Consider the following 20,195-nt stretch of genomic DNA (forward strand, 5'->3'; position numbering starts at 1 on the left):
ATATCTTTTTTTTCTTCAGGTTGTTATGGAATTAAAATTTTATATGCAATTAATTTAGCATCTAAATTGGAATATGTTTTATAGTTTTCTAAATAAGTTTCCAAAAATATAGGGCTAGTTAAAAGCTTCGGAAATTAGTATGTATATGGAATAGTTTTTCCATACTAAAACAACTAAATCACTTCGGGAATTAGTATCCGATATTTATGATTTGAATATATGCGAAATCTCAGAATTATTAATTAATTTTAAGTAATATACCAAAAAATTTAGGATTCGTAGTTAATGAGTCGTATTAAATAATATAAAAAACTGTTAACTTGCTTTTCTTAGGGGGAGGTATTGGTTTAGGATTTAGAAAGAGTTTTAATGACTTTGTGTTTTTAAAAATCTTGCTGATTTTTTAAATCATAGAAAATTAGAAAGTAAAAATGAAGGATTCTATAAGAGATTGTTTAGGAAGTTATTTTAAATCTTGCTGATTTGTGTTTCCTAATCTTGTAAAATATTTCATAAAATCTTTCAAAATCTTTCTATTTGATGAAAGAGTTTTCATGACTTTTGTTATGAAGGAAATGTTATAAAATCCTAAACCAATAACACAAAATTTGAATTCATTAACAATCCATGATTCTTTTGTTTTAATTGAATAACATAAAACTTTTAATGACTCTATAAGACTCTTAATCCAATAACACTAGATTTATCAAGATTTTAGATAACTTTTTACAAATCCACAACCAATAACACCAAATTTTTAAAGAGTTTTAAAAAGTCTTGATTGAATAACAACATATTTTACATAACTTTTAAAATCATTCAAATTCTTTCTAAATCCTAAACCAATAACCCCCTTTTATTTTCTTAGGGGATTGATATATGCTAAATTAATTGATGAGATTGAATAGCATAATTATCGGCTTAGTTTGCGTGATAAGGAGTTAAATTTCGGGTATCTTTAACTTCCCACTGATGTTGTAGGATATTCAAATTGTCAATACCCAGTTCAATTCATATTGTGAATACCCAAAACCCATTAAAAACCCACTGATGGTTTTCCAATTATCCGACTGATGTATTTCGGGTTAATTGTTTAATTTTGCCTTGTTCTACTTGTTTTTATGTTGTTGGCGTAGGGGCATTTTTGTCTGAACGGTAAGTTGTACTTCTCTTTTACTATAATAGAGATTTCTTCCTTTCTTTTCTTTTCTCTTGAAATGGGATTATCTTCAAACCATTATCACTACCAAGCCGATGATGATCATTATCACTACCAAGCAGATGATGGTGATAATTTTGATGCCTATTTAGAAAACATTTATGATGTTTAGAATATTATTCCGTAACCAAACCAGCCAAACGAACGGATTTTTATCGAGCGAAACCGGGAAGAAGGCCACAATAATCTTTGGAATGATTATTTTAGTGACACTCCAACATTTCCAGAATATTTATTCCGGCGACGGTTTCGCATGCACAAGCCATTGTTCATGCGAATTGTGCAACGTCTCTCTACCGAAATCGAATATTTCCGCCAAACCCAGGATGCAACCGGATGGGCTGGTCTTTCACCTATACAAAAATGTACTGCAGCAATTCGTCAATTGGCATATGGTAGTTCGTCTAACAGTGTTGACGAGTATGTACGAATTGGTGTTTCGACAGCTCGGAAATATTTGCACGAGTTTACCGCCGGCATCATCCAAGTGTTTGGAGATGAGTATCTAAGACGTCCTACACTGGAGGATCTAGAAAGACTACTCTATCAGAATGAACAACGTGGATTTCCCGGGATGATTGGTAGCATTGACTGTATGCATTGGGGGTGGAAGCATTGTCCCACGGCTTGGAAAGAAATGTATTCATGATCAACCGGAAAACCTACAATTGTGTTGGAAGCGGTAGTTTTGTATGACCTCTGGATATGGCATGTCTTTTTTTGGAGCTCCAGGTACTATGAACGATCTTAATATTCTTGATTGATCTAATGTTTTTGATGACATAATAACCGGTAAAGCTCCCGAAGTCAACTACGTTGTCAACGTAAGGGAGTACAATTTGGCATATTATCTCACCGATGGTATTTATCCAAATTGGGCCACTTTTATTCAATCTATCCGACTTCCATAAGATATGAAAAATTCTCTCTTTTCTAAAAAACAAGAAGCTGTGCAGAAAGATGTTGAGCGTGCCTTTGGAGTCTTGCAAGCTAGATTCGCCGTTATTAAAAATCCGTCTCGCTTATATGATAAATACAAAATGGCAAATGTTATAAGATCATGCATAATACTCCATAATATGATTGTCGAAGATGAACGACATACATACAGTTACAGAAACATTGTTTCTGAATTTCAACACGGAGAACATGTGGATCAAACATGTACCGTTGGTGCTGCCGGTGTGGGTTCAAATATCAGCACTACGATTACTCGTCAAACAAGACTTCGGGATAAACAAGCCCATGACCAACTAAAACATGATTTGATTGAGCATATTTGGAGTAACTTTGGACATCTTCCAGATAATGAAGATTAATTTTAAAATTTCTATGAGTTGAATAAAATGTTTGTTTTTCTATTGATGTTTAATGTTTTATGTTTTCTATTTTTAATGTCTTAATTATATGTTTTTGTTTTTCAACTTTAAATAATTAATGTTTTAAATTTTAAAAATATTATTATTTTATTCAGAGGACCAAATACAAATAGACACTAATGCTCATACTAAAAATAAGAATCTTTCAAAATAATACTATTATAATTGGGGGACCAAAAACGAAGGACAACTAATACCCATGGTCTTAGGGCATGTGCAGCGGTGTGGGACAAATTTTTGTCCTTCAATTATATTAATCTTATTTTTAGAGTTTCTTAAGTTTGATAGTAGTATTAGTGTCCCTCAACAATTGGTCCTTTAGAAAAAATAATAGTATTTTAAATTAAAAAAATTAATTATTTAAATTAATAATGTTAAAATCTTAAGTAATGACAACAACACTCATAAAAGTCAAGAGAAGGAGCAAAACAACAACAAACAATGTCTGCTTCCAAGTTCCAACAATCTAAAACAGGTAAGTTCAATTCAAACAGAATCATGAACTATGGATGCTGTTCGAAACAAACAGAATCTTTCAATCTGAATTAGAGCAAAAGAGATCAATTTTGAATCGGATTTACAAAGAGATATAATTATATAGTATAAGCCTTTCAAGTTTGGATCTGTACAATAGGTGAAAATGTCACAAAGCGGATTACAAACACAAATATCAGCTGTGCCGTGTAATGAAAAAAACATATATGGTATCAACAGAGAACGAACCTGTTAGGTACCCGTAGATTGAAGATTTCAGATATTCATACTCCTTTGCAAGACCATAAACAGTAGCCACAGGGACAACTACATTGTCAATCATCCAATCCTAACAAAACCAAACCACCAAACCAAATTATTTCCTCAAAGTATAACTAGCAAAAAATCACACATCACAGTCTGTATAGTAAAAACAAGCACCTGCATAAACGTAGTAACGGATTGGTTGCTCTTATTGAAATCAAGTATGGAAATTCTTGAACCTGAAAACCAACAGGAGGCAACAACTAAGCATAGCACAAAAACCTTTGCTAAAAAAATCAAATATACAAAGAGCATCACCTTCAATCCACCTAATAAACACATTGAAAAACGTATATCAGTTTTTGAGTCATTCATCAAGAGATGTTAGAACACAAACAACAAGCATGATTTTACCAGTTCTCACTCTATACACTTGTAACAAGACCTTGCTTTAAGATTCTATTTAGTTGCTGCAACAGCTAGTTGTTCACATGAGAAATCCAAACCCATCACCTAAAATAAATATTACCAAGTCTTTAAAACAAATCCACATTTCAAGAACACAAACCAGACTAAGTAAGAAACACAAACCTTGCCAGTTGAACCAACTTTCTCATACAAGAGAAACGCTAAATTACCACTTCCACAACACAAATCAAGAACGTTATCTCCTGATTTTGCTCTAGTTTTTCAAATTAAAACAACCCAAAATCAGGAATTTGAGAAGAGTAATTAAACACAGAACACAGACACAAAAAAAAGAGAGATATATAGAAAACTATCTCACCCACTCCATTCCAAATTCGATGCTGGCCTAAGCTTAAGAGATCATTCAACTACAAAACCCATTTAAGAACGCTATAATTTTGAAAAGCTTAAAGATGAGAGAAGGAGATAAGACCAAAGGAAGGGATAGATTCAAACGTTATCGTAAACTGGAGCAATGCGGTTGAATAGAACCCGGCGTTCGTTCGAGCATTTAACCACTGTTCTCTGCCGACAACGGAAATTAACAGATCGATTCGTCTGACGAAATTAACGGATGCTTTCGCCGGCAAAACAAGTCACCGTCGAGAGAGATAGGGAGAGAAGAGAGAAAGTCGAGAAAAAAAATGATCTGGAACATTTGATTTTACAACGTCCTATAATAAGGAACGTATCTTCCATAAATATAACATTTACATTTAAATTAAATCCCTTAATTACGAAGGACGGTCCATAAGACCACCGATGTACATGCCCTTACATTAGTTTAATACTTTATATTATGCAGTTGTGTTTATGATTGGTTGATCTTTTAAAAAGTACTCGTCATTTCTTAATCTAAGGGGGGTGTATTCAACTTGACATTTTAAGTGATTTGTGTGAAATTTACAAATTCTATGTTATTCAATCATGAATTTTAAAATATCTATTAAAATCCACTGTTATTGAACTGATGATTTAAAAATCTACTTTAAAATCCATTAAAATCCCTTGTTATTGAACTGATGATTTAAAAATCTACTTTAAAATCCACTGTTATTCAAAACAGTTTTGTGGATTAGGATTTTAATAATTTTTAGGATTCTGGAGGATTTGTTTAGTTAAAAATACAGAAATCCAAATCTTATGGTTTTAGGTGGGATTTGAAAGAATTTTACAGAAAATCATATGAACTTCTCTAAAATCTATCAAAATTCTAAATTTATTAAATCCTATCAAATTCTTCAAAATCATGGTTTGAATACACCCACGTAAGTGTTTTACTCAAAACATCTTATATTTTGAAACAGAGAGAGTATCATATATATAAAGGCCATAAGGGAATAAATTTTACAATTTCACTTGCAGTTTGAACGAGACTTTATGTTGTCTAAAATCCTCCAAATCGGCGGTCAAGGAAAAAATTACTGTAACCAGAAATCTTGCTTCTTCAACCCAATGTTTATTAGTAGAATCTTACATATTTTTCATTCCAATTCAGAGTGCAATGAACCCCTTCCATAAAACACTAATACTGTACAATAAACGAAATCGAAAGCTAAAGGCTTTTTAACTATCAAGTGTAGAGAACAATGAGATTTTCGCAGAAAAGGCCTTCAACTTTACTTTCTATCTCCAAAAATAAAGATTAATTCTACTAAATAAAAAATAATAAACAATATAACGCATATACGTATTTTATAAAAGATTTTAAAAATCACATGCAGTATATTTTAAAAATATAAAAATGGACTAAAACTCTTTGTTGCGAATAAGTTTGATATATTATTTATTAAAAAAATTACAAATTTCAAAGTGATAAAAAGGTTATATTGCGTATTATTATTATTATTTTTTTAACAGCTTTTGCGTATTATTTTTTTTCGTGGGATTGACATGCATTTTTTGGAGATGAAAGGTAAAATTACAAAAAAATTGATGGTGTGAACTGTGAAGGTTTTTTTTTTGCAGAGAACCAAAAGAATTATCCTTAATTTATTGTGGCGGACATAAACCTAGAAAAAATCAAAAATTTATTGTTCATGTAATAGTAAGGTTTTAAAATGTTATTTTTGATATTTTTATTTGTGAAAATTTTCCCTCAATAGTAGGCTACAAAATCATTGAGAAGTTTTCAAATGTTGTTGGCAAAAGAAAAATATAAATAACAATTTTAGAAAAAAAAATAGATGATTGCATATTATACTTTTCAACTAATATTCATTGTCTCAATTAAAAAAAAAGAATTTTAATGATAGTTCATAATATTTAGACCATCTCAATGTATATCCCTATTTTTTCCTCTAAAAATAAAGTAACTCTATAATAGAGCAATAGTTAGTGTAAAAAAATAGAGATAAAAATAGAGTTACTTTATATATAAAGCAATGTTTTTAAAACCGGACCGGTAACTGAACCGGAAAAGCTTATGGGTCATGAATCAATATGGTTCGACTGGAGTCAACCGGGTTCAATTGATTTTGATGATATTTTTATAAATAATAGGTATGGATATGTCTTCTATTTTCTTTCAATGATTATAACTATGATATAATTGGATATACCAAATAAAATACTTCAATAATCATAATGTTTTAAAAAAACCTTTAAAAGTAATAATTTCAAAATGCAACAAACTCAAAGTATAACCAGTACTAGTAAAATAGTTTAGAAATTCAAATCTAAAAGCAATAAAAGAATAATTAAGAGTGTATAACATTCAATCTTCATTATCTAAGAAACCCTACTATTACTAATTTGCTAAGAAGAAACTAGAAAAGGTAAGTAATTAAATTAATTGCACTTATTTTTACAAAAAAAAAAGTAGAACCCGGTTTTATCCGGTTTAATGGTTCACCGGTTTTTGGGTTTTTGGCAGGTTGATATGGTTTTTTACCGGTTCAATTTCTTTTGGGTTTTGATATTAACCCAACCCGGACATGTTACCGATTCGTGGATTAACGTAGTTCGACCGCCGGTCCGGTCCGGTTTTGAAAACATTGATATAAAGCAATCTTGAGCAAATATTACTTTATAATAGAGTTTTGACTCTAAAATAGAGTAGAGTTGGATATGAACTTAAGAGTAGAAGCCAAGTCAATACAATATTTTCAAATCGCTTGACTTGCTGTCAGTCCTTTCAACTAGCCTAGACCCATCATATGGGGAGTTTTAAATGGTGCCTAGCTTTTCGAAACTTGAATCTATATTGAATCTAAAAATGAAACTAAAATAATATAAAATGCATGTAAACATTTTTGGTTTCCATTTCAAAACCATTTCTTACTGTGTGGAAGAATTGGTGAATATGATTATGATTTAATTGGTAAAAAATTTGCCATTAACGGCTTTGCTTTGTAATAATTGCTTCTCATTTTAGTGTTGTTATCTCTGGAAATTTCAACATTATGTATATGTTTTTTTTATTAATGCCCAAAAATAGAAAATCTAAGCACCTTTATAAATTATCAAATTCAATTCATGATTTTTAATAAAATTTTAATAAAAATTTGTAACATATCAACTTATCAAGTTATAATGCCCTTGCCATGAGTTTTTTTTTTCTTTTCTTTCTATCCATATTATAATGGCTGAATCAATATAACTACAAAAAAAATTCTATCGACTTTAATATAGCTGTTGAGCTTTCTTGTATTCAACATGTTTTCTGTATTTGAGTCTAGTTGTTGTATCATCTGCAGGAACAGTCTCATTTTGTTTACAAATGCTGAATCGTGTTATTCTTGTTCTTTTTCTTCTTCTTCTTCAGGAGGACAACGTAACATGCTTACATTGATCTCCTTATCCTCATGTTCTATCCTTCTCTTTGGTTCTGCAAATACAGAGAGCCAAGCAAAAGTTGTTTAGACAAAATACGCAACACTTGGTTGTTAGTATAAACCTTACTTTTATTAGTAATTGTTCGGCGTGCGCAAGCCAAGAACTCTTCCCAGCTTTGCTGTTTGAGTTCTCGTTTATCTTCTTCCGATAGCGCAAAGTTTGGTTCCCTTCCACACATGAAAGCAGCCCTAAAGAGGTAATATTGTTAATGGCAATGATTTACCAAAGTACTGAAAGAGCATTAAGTTTATACCTATCGTATAAACGAGCAGCCTCTTCTTGAGAAGAGAATGTACCCAAGTGGATTTGTCTCTTATCGACTTTAATGGCGGCTTGCCATTTCATGTTCTTGTAGTAGACTCCTCTCATTAAACATGGTTCTTGGTTATGTACTTGTTTTCTTTTATGCCGCTTTCTTCGTTTCAGCGGCTGGTCTGTAAATAGGAGATGAATCATATTGAAATAATTGGTCAATTCTTTACTCATCTCAATCGATTAGTTAGCAAGTGAGAAATAGGACCTGGAACACATATATTCTGCTCACATTTTGGTGAGATGGAATCAGAATCAACCGGAGACATATCTGAGTAGTCAAAACTGAAATGCATATGTTTCGACCGAGTTCTTCGACCAGCTTCTTCAATAGGCATTTTCTGCCAAACCAAAAGAAGCAAGGCTCAACTGTTAGAATAGAATATACAATCTTATGTACTCTAATCTTTGAACCAACTAAGAGCTTTCAGACAGTTATATGTGTAATTTATATAAGTAATGCTCTTAGCCCTTACACATTAGTTAAGAGTAACCTCTGTACAACAATTAGCAAAAAGATTTTTCCCTACCTCCTCTTTAGGCTCGTTAACCGTTTCTGCTGGTCCGAGACTATAGGCTGCTTTGGCATTAGGATTTGGAATCCCAGTGATCATCTCCTCGGCAGTTAGAAAAGGAAGCGGTGTCACATAACCATTTGGTCCTAGAGAAACAAAAAACTAGTTGATAACTTTGAATAATGCCGAATGTCTGAACGACAATATAGATTTTGTCAAAAACATTGTTTACCACAACAGAGACCCAATAGCCTACGCCTCCGTGAGCTCACCATATTGTACCTTTGAATGTTTTACTTTTCTCCTATAGAGACCATAAAACAAAACACTGATCAGTCAGCTCACAGAAACACTATATGTCTAAATTAAGTAAGAATACACAAAAAATGCCTCATTAAACATATATATGTCTGGTGTTTTGAGACCACAAAAGTGGAAAAGTTAACATGAAGATCCGACAAGAAGAGCTACTTTAGTTTCTCAAAAAGTCAATTAATAGCTCATCACAAAACTCATCAAAGTACGTGACGATATGAATTGAATTGAATCTATGTTCGTATGAAAAGGGAAATTTGAACTAATCAATTGAAAAAGGAACACTTTTTTATCCAAATCAAGTCAACCCCTCAAATAAGAACCAAACCAAACCAAACCTACCACCTTTATGAAAAAAAAAACCTAAGCTAAATCTAGAAACCAGAGTCCGACTCTGACCAATCAAGAAGAGAACAACAAACACAAGAAGACAAAACAATCAGGATGAAGTAGTCTTCTCCGCAAAAACAGAACCAACCATGACACAAACTTAAACGCACCCATTGTACATAAACTCACAAGAAACCAACCCATTGCATCAAAATCAAAGCTTTAGGGGACAAAAACAAAAAAAAAATTAAGAAAACAAAGACCGGTTCAAGGGTTAAACCGGAGAGATTTTGTAGAGAGATAAAAAGGGAACAATTGAGATACCTCTTAAGAAGGTGGTGAGTGACACAACAAGGTTTTATATAATTCTGGATTTGGTTGTTTCGTTTGTTGAACAGAAGAGAGAGATAAAGAAGAGTTTTAATTGTGTTTGGAGAGTTGTGGTGGTGTATGAGGCTCATGCATCTACCACCTTCGCCATCTTTATTTATTTGGTTGGTAAACGCTAAGAAGACAAGAAGGAAGAAGATTTAATAATTTGACAAAAACCAAAAAAAAAAAGAAAAAAATTGGAATATTTATTAATAAGTAGGAATAGATAAATGCTCAGAAATTAATGACCAAAATAATTATTGGAAGATAAATGGTACAATAAAAAGCCCATGAGATTTTGATAAAGTTGAATCCACGAAGGGAACGTGTTGATTTTATGCATCTCAATTCCCACTTTTATGCCTTTTTCCCTTCCATATTGGACTTCACATAACTTATAAAAAAATATTAGGGAAAATTAATTTAAAATGACATTTTTTCTTCAATTTGTCCCATTATACCTTTTTTTTTTAAGTTTGGTAGAGTAGGTTTTAGAATACAGAAAAACTCGATTATACCCTTAATAACTCTATTATACCCTTAATTGTAGAAAAAACCAAATTTTCCTTTTTTTGTATTTCTTCTTTTTTGTATACTTTCTATATTTAATCAAAATACTTCTTTTTTTAATCCATTTCCTCATTTTTTATACTTTAATCTGTAATATGAATTGAGAAGTAGGATAAGCTTTAAACTTTTTACCCTTCTCTATTCTTCTAGAAATCTTCTGCTCCACCTCAATAGTTAAAGGGTCGTTCTGCTGCTCACTTAATGCCCTACGCTCATAAAACCAGCGGGTTAACATTTCTCTAATGCTATCTAACAAATGAATTATTGGATACTCTCTTGGTGATCTCAAAGCTGAATTTATTGATTCAGCAGGGTTGTTGGTGTTTATGTCATATCTATATCCAGGAAAATGACATCTAGCCCATTTTTTCACATCAGCCTCATGTAGATAACCTCCAATCGCCGGACTGATAATTGCAAGTTTCTGCAAAATATTTATCAAACTCAGCAACTCTATAAGCTTTTGACGCTTTTGCAAGACGACCAGCCACACCTCTTCCTTTATAATTTGTTACCACATTACCTATCAAGTGGTGGATGCAAATACCATGTTTAGCCAATGGGTAGATTTTTTCAATCATTTTACCAATAGATATATGTCGATCTGACACAAAAGCTAAATCTTTGTCATCCGCAATAACAACCCTAAGCTGCATTAAAAACCACTTCCATGAAGCATCATTCTCAGAATCAGCAATCCCAAATGCAATTTGATACAAATTAGAGTTACCATCTACGGCTGTAGCAACTAGTAGAATTCCTTTGTACTTGTTCTTTAAAAACGTTCCGTCAACTACAATGACCTTCTGAATTTTCTTGTAGAACCCTCTTATTGATTGACCAAATGAAATGAATAGATACTTGAATCTACCATCACAATCAATATCATAATTTGTATGCGTACCAGGATTCGCCTTTTTTAGCATGTGCAAGTAGTTAGGTATCTTAGCAAAACTTTTCTCTGGGATTCCTCTTACTTCGTTAACTGCATACTCACGAGATTCCCAAGCTTGGGAATAAGTTAGCTCACATCCATTCTCCGTACGCATAATATTAATGATGTCATTGGGTTTAGGTCCCTCCTTGACACCTTCATAATTATGTTTGATGAGATTCCCGATTGTTCTTGCTGAAGGTGTTCTACCAAATTTCGTTTTCCTTGAAGGAGCACAAGTATGGCTACCCACATACTTGTTGATTTTCCAACACGTAGACCATTCGAAGCACTCAGCACGAATACGCCATTTGCAAACATCATCAATACAGCGTATACACCCAAATCTTGTACCAGATTTAGTAACTCTGTAATCGAAGTTATACTTCATCGCAAAAATTTCTAAACTTGCCTGTAAAGCTTCCTTGCTTTTGAAATATTGTCCCTTCTTTACCATAGAATCAACCATCATAGATCTAGCACCAACTTCAGCGTCCTTAGAAGTTATGAAGTTAGAATCATTCGGTTTTGCTTTGCTCACAAATTTTGGCAGCTTTTCACACAAAAGATCATCAACGCCTCCCTCACTTGAATCGTTTGGTTTCTTATTCAGATCAATATTGCTTCTATCATTCACCGTGGCTTTAAACGTCACACACAACCATATGTTATTCTTCATTCTCCAATAAGCAACAAAATTTTTCACTTGACGATCATTCATCATAACAACCGGAGGAGAATCAACACTAAGATCAAATGGTAAATAACTAAATTCCACATCAACCATATTTTGTTGTATTTCATAGTCTTCCAAAACCATTATCTTTAGCTCTTCAAGAGTTGAATTGGCTTGAAAAGTAAGAAGTCTCCCACGTTTTTCTTCATCAACAATAAATCTCCATTCATTTTGGCCGATACATCTCCATACACCACATGTTACATAGATTTGCAACATACTGCAAAATGAACTCTTGAATGAAATTTAGGTTGGAAAATGTTGAAAAACCTTGAACAAAATCGATTAAAAATGTTTAATGTTTTCAGTACACGTTTTCTAAACATGTTAGAACGTAATCTTAAGAATATATATGATTAGCATAATTTCGGGATTATGTAAATATTTTGTTTCCTTGAATTTCGGATTCAGTTTCCTTGTCTAACATAGTGTAGAATATACTTTCTAAATTATGAAGAACATAGAGGAAAATGTAGAATTAGTGTTCTAATTTTCGCAGGACACATGATAAAATGTAGATTTCATATTCTGACATCAGTAGAATATGTATAAAGTGAAGAAAACAAATTCTAAAATTTGTAGAATATAGAGTTATGTGTAGAATATATATTCTAATTTCTGTAGAAGACATACAAAATCCGACTTCTAAAAGTTTTAGAAGATATATTTATTCTAAAGTTTTCAGAACAAGTAGAGTGCGAAGAATTTGTAATCTACATTATTCAGAACATGTACAGTATGTAGAATTTATAATCTAATATCTTCAGAATATATACAATTAGTAGAACATGTATTCTAAATGTTGCAGAATAATTTTTTTTCAATGTTAAAACACCAAATTTTCATCAAAAACACCTTATGGCAACCTCTTTCTTATTTCTAGAATTTGTTTTTAGGTGATTGAAATTTTAAAATTGTTTAAAATTTAGTTTCATTTTTTTAAAGGGTAATTTAGGCATAGTGGCAAATTTAGCGTAGAAGGCATAATGGGACAAATTGAAGAAAAAATGTCATTTTAAATCAATTTCCCCAAAATATTACGAGAAAATTGCCATAAATAAATTAATGACTTCGAGACCTATAATATATATATTTTTTTTTGTATGAATGTTAAAATTATATTCACCAAAAAAAGACTGTTTTACAATTTAATGCAACATTGTAGCTGAAACTAGAAACAAAGGAGCAAAAGAAAATGTGAGAGACAATAGATTAGATGGGGTGGGTTTGAAACCAGAGCTGGAGACCAAGCTCATAGCCGGGAACCATCGTCAAAGCGAGCAACCTGTTACGGACACTCTTGTCAATGACTCGATAGAGACTGGAGGGAGGAGATGGAGCTTCACCATGTCGTCTTGCATTGCGTTCACGCCAAAGACTGTGGATCAGAGTCTGGAAAACGTAACGAAGAACAAACAAGTGAAGCCGAGGGAGGGAGGTGTCGAGAATCAGAGTAGCCAACTGATCCCAAACAACAGTGTACTTAGTTCCCAGCATAGTACTAGTCAGAGTGGACCATACTTGAGAGGAGTACGAACAAGCAAAGAAGAGATGGCTTCGGGTTTCCTAATGACCGTGGCAGAGCACACACGCACCATTAGCATCAACATTCCACTGAACTAATTTATCACCCGTCGATCGGTTGTGAAAAGCGAGCCAAGTGATAAAGGAGTATTTTGGCGTAGAGTGAGTGAACCAAACCCCTCTAGACCAAGCACACGATGGATGTTGTTGTCGAACCAAGTGCCAAGTAGCAGATGTGGAGAAAGTGGATTTGTAGGAGGCATTCTGACGTTGCCAAAGAGGGCGATCACAGCCAAGAGGCTGCAATAAAGGACGTAAGGACTGAAGCTCATCCTCAAGCTGGATCAAGAGCTCTGTACGATGCCGATGCCTGCGGTGCAGAGTAAGTGCCTCCGCCACTGTACTCTGTTTAGAGATCCCCATGTCAATGCAACTGCGAGACCCAAACAGAGCAAACAATTGCCCGAGGGAGCTCCAATTGTCGAACCAAAAGGAAGTGTCACGCCCGGAGATGACCTCTACTTTATAAAAAGACATGGCTAAGTTGCAGTATTTCAATATTTTTTTCCACATCCAGAAACCACTCACACTCGTAGCATTAACAGACCAGAAAGAGTCAGTACGGAGTAGATTGTTGCGAACAACCTATAATATTTTAATAATTCGTAGATATATGAATTGAGTATTGTTTATCAGATACTAAAGCAGATAAACTAATTTGTTTAAAATTACTTATAACTGAATGACGAAACAATTGTATATACACTCATAACTTGCTGTCAAGTAGAAAATAAATAAATAGTTTGCTTAGAAAAATTCATGGTCAATAATTGGTCATATTTCGGAAATTCCTGCTCGTAGGCTATTGTCCGAGTCACTCCACAATAGACAAAGCTTGTATACCACTATATATACGTTCAAACGCTACCTACACTCTTTCAGAGTAAAATATATCAAAATTACAAACTATTTTGTTGCACAAAACAGTCCAATCACTTACCCACGTCAAACTATTTATTGCTCAAAGACCTGACCCAACATTACTAAACCGCTATCCAACCCGAATCAAGTAACACTCTATAAACACTCCTCTCACGTTAAGAGAAAACTAAGAAGGTTGAAGAGGCCAAGAGGTTAAACAAATGGTAGCCTTCCAAAGAGTTCTACGAAAATGGCTTGCCTCTACTAAATAGCATGCATATTCGGGTGTCATATCTTTTTTTTTTATTTATTTTTTTTTATTTTTTATTTTTTAATTCGGGTGTCATATCGTTTTGACCAAACAACCTCTTTTCCTCAAATTAGTCCTATTGATTTCATTATTTGCGACTTGAAAGTCTGAGAATTTTTGGGAGAACAACCCCATTTGCTTGTGCCTGGAAACCTTCATGACCAGGATCGTACCTTCTTTACTAAAATTAAAATCTAAACATTGGCCTACGGACAAATTTTTTATTTTTATTATTATTTATTTTTTTGTGCACCACGGACAATTTCTTTTAAAAGCCTATTTTTGCAAGGTCTTTTGTTTCCTATATATATATATATATGTATCTAAAATTACATGAAATAATAAATATAATTTAAAGAAACAAAAATAATAGACAAAATAAATAATTAGTTTAGATGACTAAAGTTTCTCTCTAAGGTTTCTCTCTAAGCCTATTGTTGCAAGGTCTTTTGTTTCCTATATATAATTATATATATATATATATATATGTATCTAAAACTGCATGAAATAATAAATATAGTTTAAAGACAAACAAAAATAATAGACAAAATAAATAATTAGTTTAGATGACTAATGTTTCTCTCTAAGGTTTCAGTCACCAAGTTAACTTTTTACTGAAATTTTTTCTAAGTAAAATAATCTTGTATGTAGGTTAGTTAGTTTACAATTCATCAAACAAAAATAAAATTAAAAGCTAATTATCAAATTTGGTTTAATATCGTAAACCATTTTGGTTCATATGAATTGGAATATATAATTTTATCCTCTTTCGACTTCTGTTAGTGTAGGCACGAATCTGTTCATAACCATGCCAATATAACACAAAACAACATTTTATGAGATAGGAGAAGAATTTGATCCTAATCTTTAAAAAAGTCCATCTTAGTTTGGTTTATAACTTTCTAATTTGATTTTTCCCACATCGAACAAATTCACATATACCCAACTAAATAACATCTTCTTTAATTTTTTGTTAAAGTCCAAATAACATCTTATAATATTAAAAGAGAGTTATCATAGCTAGAATCCATCCGAAACTCTTTTCTAGTACATAGAATATTAATTTTGAATTTGTTCCGCTGATGATCGCAAAACTATAATCCTACAAGGTTACTACAAGTCAACAACCATAGTTTTTTTGTGGCCATATATGTTTATAAAACATTCTTTCAAACAACTAGATTTTAACCCACAGTACACCACGTGAATATAACTTTTGTTATTATCTATATTTTATGTTGTATTTATTTGTTAATATTGGATGTTTTGTAAATAGAAAATATCTAAATTTTCCAGCAGTTTGTACGGCTAAATGTTTATATTAATATTTTAATTCGTAATATATTTCATGACCATTTGTTTGGTATATTTAGTTTGTTTTGTTTAGTGTTTAAGATTCTATTTTGATTTTTCATTATTATAACAAAAAAATAAAGGATCTAAATCCGAACCTTCGACTTGACGATTGCCAAGAGCGACCAAGCGAGCCTTGTAACGCTCAAGTGTGCCATCAGAGTTATACTTTAGTTTATAGACCCACTTACTTCCAATAGCTTTCTTTCCAGGTGGTAAAGTAGTGATTTCCCAAGTATTGTTATCCTCAAGAGCTTTGATTTCAAATTCCATGGCATCGCACCACTCTTTTATTTTAGAAGCATCGTGATAGTTTGTCGGTTCCGTTCCCGTGGTAATGGCTGCCATGAAGACTCGATGTATTTCTGAAAAGTCTTTGTCAGATATTGAGATAGTGAGGAAGTCGAGTATCTTACCAGGAACCGTAGTAGAGAGACTAGGATTAGTGAGACCACGAGAAGCAGTAGGGGGTGTAGTAGTTGATGTAGAACAAGCTGTGTGAGCAACATAGTCTTTAAGCAGAACCGAGGGTAACTTTTGACGATGACCTCTGCCAAGTAATTCTGGTAGACCCGGAGAAACGGAAGCAGATTCTACAGGAACCGATGGTAAAGTCGGAGTACACGAACCCGAGTTAGGTGACACTGGAGGTGAGCCGGGAACCGTGGATGATATTGTAGCAGGAACCAAGGACGTAGAAGGCGGAAGAGGGGTTTCATGTAATGGTGAAACCAATACATCATCGACAATATCAATAGAGGAATGTGTGATCGGGTGAGAGACTTCGGAGAGAACAACATCCAAGGATGCAAAGGGAAACACATTTTCTTGGAAAATAACATCACGGTTAACAAAAAATTTGAATTCTCCAAATCATAAAGCCTCCATCCTTTCTTGCCATAGGGTTAACCGACAAAAACACATCGCCGACTTCGTTCCCCAAATTTGTCCTTATCGCGAGATCGATGATGAGCATAGCATAAACAACCAAATGTACGAAGCATAGAATAAGAGGGACGAGTGCCGAACAAAACCTCCTACGGAGATTTACCATGTAAAATCGGTGTAGGAGTGCGATTGATCAAGTAAGTAGCAGTGAGAATGCTTTCACCCCAAAATTTGCGAGGGAGATGACTCTGGAAAAGACACGCACGAGCAACATTTAAAATGTGTCTGTGTTTGCGTTCAACACGTCCATTCTGCTGTGGTGTGTCGACACAAGAAGTCTGGTGAATAATGCCTTTTTCTTGAAAGAATGATGTAAGACACATGAATTCAGTTCCGTTGTCGCTCCGAAATGTCTTAACCGGTTTATTGAATTGTCGTTCAGTCATAGCACAAAAATTATGAATTAGCTTAGCAACTTCAGATATTTCAACCACGAGGAACGTCCATACCGACCGTGAGAAATCATCAACTAAAGTTAAGAAATAACTTGAACCACAAGAAGACGGTGTGCGATAAGGACCCCAAACATTACAATGAACAAGTTCAAAAGTAGTAGTTTTATTAAAACTTTCAAGAAAAACTTGACGTGTTTGTTTAGAACGAAGACAAATATCACAATTCTTAATCGTCTCCAAAGCACTACGAGACTGATCCAATTCTGGTAAAGCAAGCAAAACACCGATAGAAGGATGCCCTAGTATGTGATGCCACAGGGCTGCAGAAGAAGATTCTTTGACAGCTTTGTTGACACGAGCAGCAAGAACACCGGTAAAATAGTACACCCCCTCACGCTCTTCACCCGTACAAATCAAAGTCCTCGTAAACGGTCTTGCAAGAAACATAAAGCATCAGTGAATATCCCGATACAACCAGTGTGTTTTAACAATTTGGCAACAGAAATTAATGTGCAATTAAAATCTAGCACATAAAGCACATTAGGAAGAGAATATTTGTCATTTAAAGCGAGAGTCCCGCGTTGAGTGGCACGAGAAGCAGTCCCGTCGGGTTTAGTAACATCCGAAGGAACAATATTGGTTACGTCGGTCGGTAAGCCGAGATCACCAGTCATATGATGCGAAGCACCTGTATCAATGATCACATCAGTAAGTTGAGTTTTACCCGACAACTTCTCAGAAGAAGTATTTGGGCGATGAGCTTGTAGGAGGGAGATGAGATGAGTAATTGGATCAGGTGCGTCATTGGTGGTGGAAGTATTGGAACGAGTGCTGACGGCATTAGCTCGTCCTCGACCACGAGATCCAGAAGATGAGTTTCCTCGACCACGATTGCCACGACCAGAACTGCCTCGGCCAGAAGATCCTCGACCCGTAGAGTTTGTAGACCCGTCGTGACGATTTTGTTCAAGCCACCAATCGGGATAACCATGAACTAAGAAACACTCAGTAACTTCATGTCCTTGTCGATGACAATGAGTGCAGAGTAAGGATGATCGATCCCGAGAGCGAGGAGCCGAGACAGCCGCAACTTGAGGTGATGAGGCTTGAACAGTAAAATCCGATAGCATCGGTTTTGACAACATCCTTAAGCCGTGAAGCATTAAGGTTTTGCTCTTCACGGATGACTCGTGAGTAAACATGATTCAGATCAGGTAAAGGATCCTGATCAGTAATTGTTGAACGAATAGGACAGAATCGTTCATCCAAGCCAAATAAGAATTGATGCACTTTGTCATCTTCACGTTCCTTTGCGATGTCGGGAGCTGCAGCGCAAGTACACGGTCTGCTGATTTTGTAATTCTTCCCAAAGCTTGGTTAAACCCCCATAGTAAGCTAAAACCGGTTGTCCATCTTGCTTGCAAGCTGAAATTTCATCCTTGAGTAGTTGTTTGCGAACACCATTGCCAGTAGAAAATTGTTATTGAAGGCTGTCCCAAAGGTCTTTAGCATCAGCTACAAAAGAAACTTTGGATCGAAGAGTTGGATCAATAGATGTTCTAATCCATCCTATGATCATAGAATTAGCAGCTTTCCAGGCCGACAAATCAGGTTCCATTGGTGGCTTTGTTATCGAACCATCAATGAAACCGAGTTTTTGTTTAGCTTGGAGAGAATTCATAAGTTCTGTAGCCCATTCAGAATAATTGTTTTCTTTCAAGACAACAGAGGAAATCAAAGCACCGGGATTATCTGATGCGTTAAGAGCATAAGGAGAAGAAAAGATGGATATTTATATGACAACTGGAGAAGAAGCCATAGCCAAGGAGGTCATTAGCTCGTCAAGAAAAAAAAAAAAGAGTAGAACAGAGTAGAGAAAACCGGTGATCAAAAAAAACTTTTGACGGCGGCGTTTGTAGAAAAAAAAAGAAAAATTAGGGTAGGTCACAGAATTGCTCTGATACCATGAAATATTTCGTAAAGTGTTGTGTATCGTATTTATACATATAGATACAAGATATGGGCCTAATGATAAGAGATATATGACGGTGGCCCATTACGATCCATCCACCACCATAACATGACAGGTTTTATTTGGGGGAGACAAGGGATGGTAAGACTATGTAAGTACCATCGACTAGAAGTACCTTTACATCTAGGTTCGTCTTTTCTCCTAAAGCCATGGCTTGATTGCTCGGCTCCATTGTCTATGCTTCTCAATTCATTCCAGGTCTTACAATATCATGCTCTCCCTAGTTATTCATGGAGGATTATATATGTAAGCCGAGACCCTTTAGTCATTATCATTGACATTCCAGTTATGGGTAACCAAGACATTTTGATGTTGGAATTTATGATGTGTGCTTATACTTGGAAGTTATGGATGTTAGTGAAGCTTGTTTTAGCCATTTGTCATTGTTGGTCTGATGGGTCAATGGCTTTTGCTCATCTTTCAGAAAAGGCAGTATTGGAAGAACGTCAAAATCGAATGTTCCTTGTGAAAGAAGATTGAGTTTTCGCGTATGCGAGCTTTTTAGCTCGTCCTACACACCTTCCCTACGCGGAGTTTTGGAAGCTTTCATACCTCCGGGGCAAGTAGGGTGTAGTGGTCACTCTAAACCTTTGATTAGGACTTGGAGTGTCCACTTTAAAAAGATAGTGGTCTTTTTTGACTTGTGATCAAGTGTTCTTCTTCTCAGAAGTCATTCCCTATCCTTTGGATTTCTCTAATCCCTTATCTTTGATATTATCTTAGCCTATCCAGTTGTTGTATTTTAGTCCGGGTTTTAAAAGTTGTTCTACGAACACTTTCTAACGACTTTTTTTTTTGCATTTTCGCCCATGTAAATTTTATGATATTTATAAAGGCATCCTTAACGCCACATCAGTTGTAGTGTTCTTAGAGAAATTAAATATTTAAATAATAGTTTACACTTAAGAACACACCATTCAACAGTTCTTACAGGAGACTAATTTTCTATTTCTTAAGAACAGTTATACCCACTATTCAACATTTTTA

The 20,195-nt window shown here is 34.2% G+C and overlaps 1 protein-coding gene, 1 non-coding gene and 1 pseudogene across 6 annotated transcripts; all 3 read right to left on the reverse strand.

The window, feature by feature from the left end:
- Positions 1-3,019: 3,019 nt before the first annotated feature.
- LOC104789813 (2-phytyl-1,4-beta-naphthoquinone methyltransferase, chloroplastic-like) lies at positions 3,020-4,651 on the reverse strand (annotated as a pseudogene). Its single transcript, XR_015573694.1, has 9 exons — positions 4,645-4,651; positions 4,519-4,577; positions 4,261-4,362; positions 4,124-4,172; positions 3,928-4,018; positions 3,761-3,849; positions 3,514-3,665; positions 3,322-3,421; positions 3,020-3,221 (listed from the first exon to the last, which is right to left on the reverse strand). The product of XR_015573694.1 is annotated as a 2-phytyl-1,4-beta-naphthoquinone methyltransferase, chloroplastic-like (transcript).
- A 2,751-nt stretch (positions 4,652-7,402) lies between these two features.
- Positions 7,403-9,831, reverse strand: LOC104732425 (ethylene-responsive transcription factor-like protein At4g13040). Of its 4 annotated transcripts, none has more exons than XM_010451968.3 (7): positions 9,438-9,831; positions 8,701-8,772; positions 8,484-8,614; positions 8,186-8,294; positions 7,895-8,075; positions 7,708-7,829; positions 7,403-7,633 (listed from the first exon to the last, which is right to left on the reverse strand). In XM_010451968.3, exons 2-7 carry the CDS (start codon positions 8,741-8,743, stop codon positions 7,539-7,541), a joined length of 681 nt encoding a protein of 226 aa, XP_010450270.1. In that variant the 5' UTR covers positions 8,744-8,772; positions 9,438-9,831; the 3' UTR covers positions 7,403-7,538. The 4 variants fall into 4 exon arrangements, with proteins under 4 accessions (XP_010450270.1, XP_087335169.1, XP_087335168.1 ...); XM_087479043.1 differs by having other exon boundaries at positions 7,938-8,075; positions 9,438-9,721; XM_087479042.1 differs by having other exon boundaries at positions 7,938-8,075; positions 8,162-8,294; positions 9,438-9,663.
- Positions 9,832-17,323: 7,492 nt separating this feature from the next.
- Positions 17,324-19,004, reverse strand: LOC104732424 (uncharacterized). The gene is made up of 2 exons (XR_015573896.1): positions 17,901-19,004; positions 17,324-17,609 (listed from the first exon to the last, which is right to left on the reverse strand). It is a non-coding gene; the product is annotated as an uncharacterized LOC104732424 (transcript).
- Positions 19,005-20,195: the final 1,191 nt, after the last annotated feature.

This window comes from Camelina sativa, chromosome 12, assembly GCF_030686135.1.
Source record: "Camelina sativa cultivar CO46 ecotype springtype chromosome 12, ASM3068613v1".
In the NCBI taxonomy this organism is placed as follows: Eukaryota; Viridiplantae; Streptophyta; class Magnoliopsida; order Brassicales; family Brassicaceae; genus Camelina; species Camelina sativa.

Coding starts and splice junctions, on each gene's coding strand:
- LOC104732425 (XM_010451967.2), bottom strand. CDS start 8,743: ATGGTGAGCTCACGGAGGCGTAGGCTATTGGGTCTCTGTTGTG. Junction 8,615..8,700: donor GCTATTGGGTCTCTGTTGTG/GTAAACAATGTT, acceptor TTGTTTCTCTAG/GACCAAATGGTTATGTGACA. Junction 8,295..8,483: donor TTAACGAGCCTAAAGAGGAG/GTAGGGAAAAAT, acceptor TTGGTTTGGCAG/AAAATGCCTATTGAAGAAGC.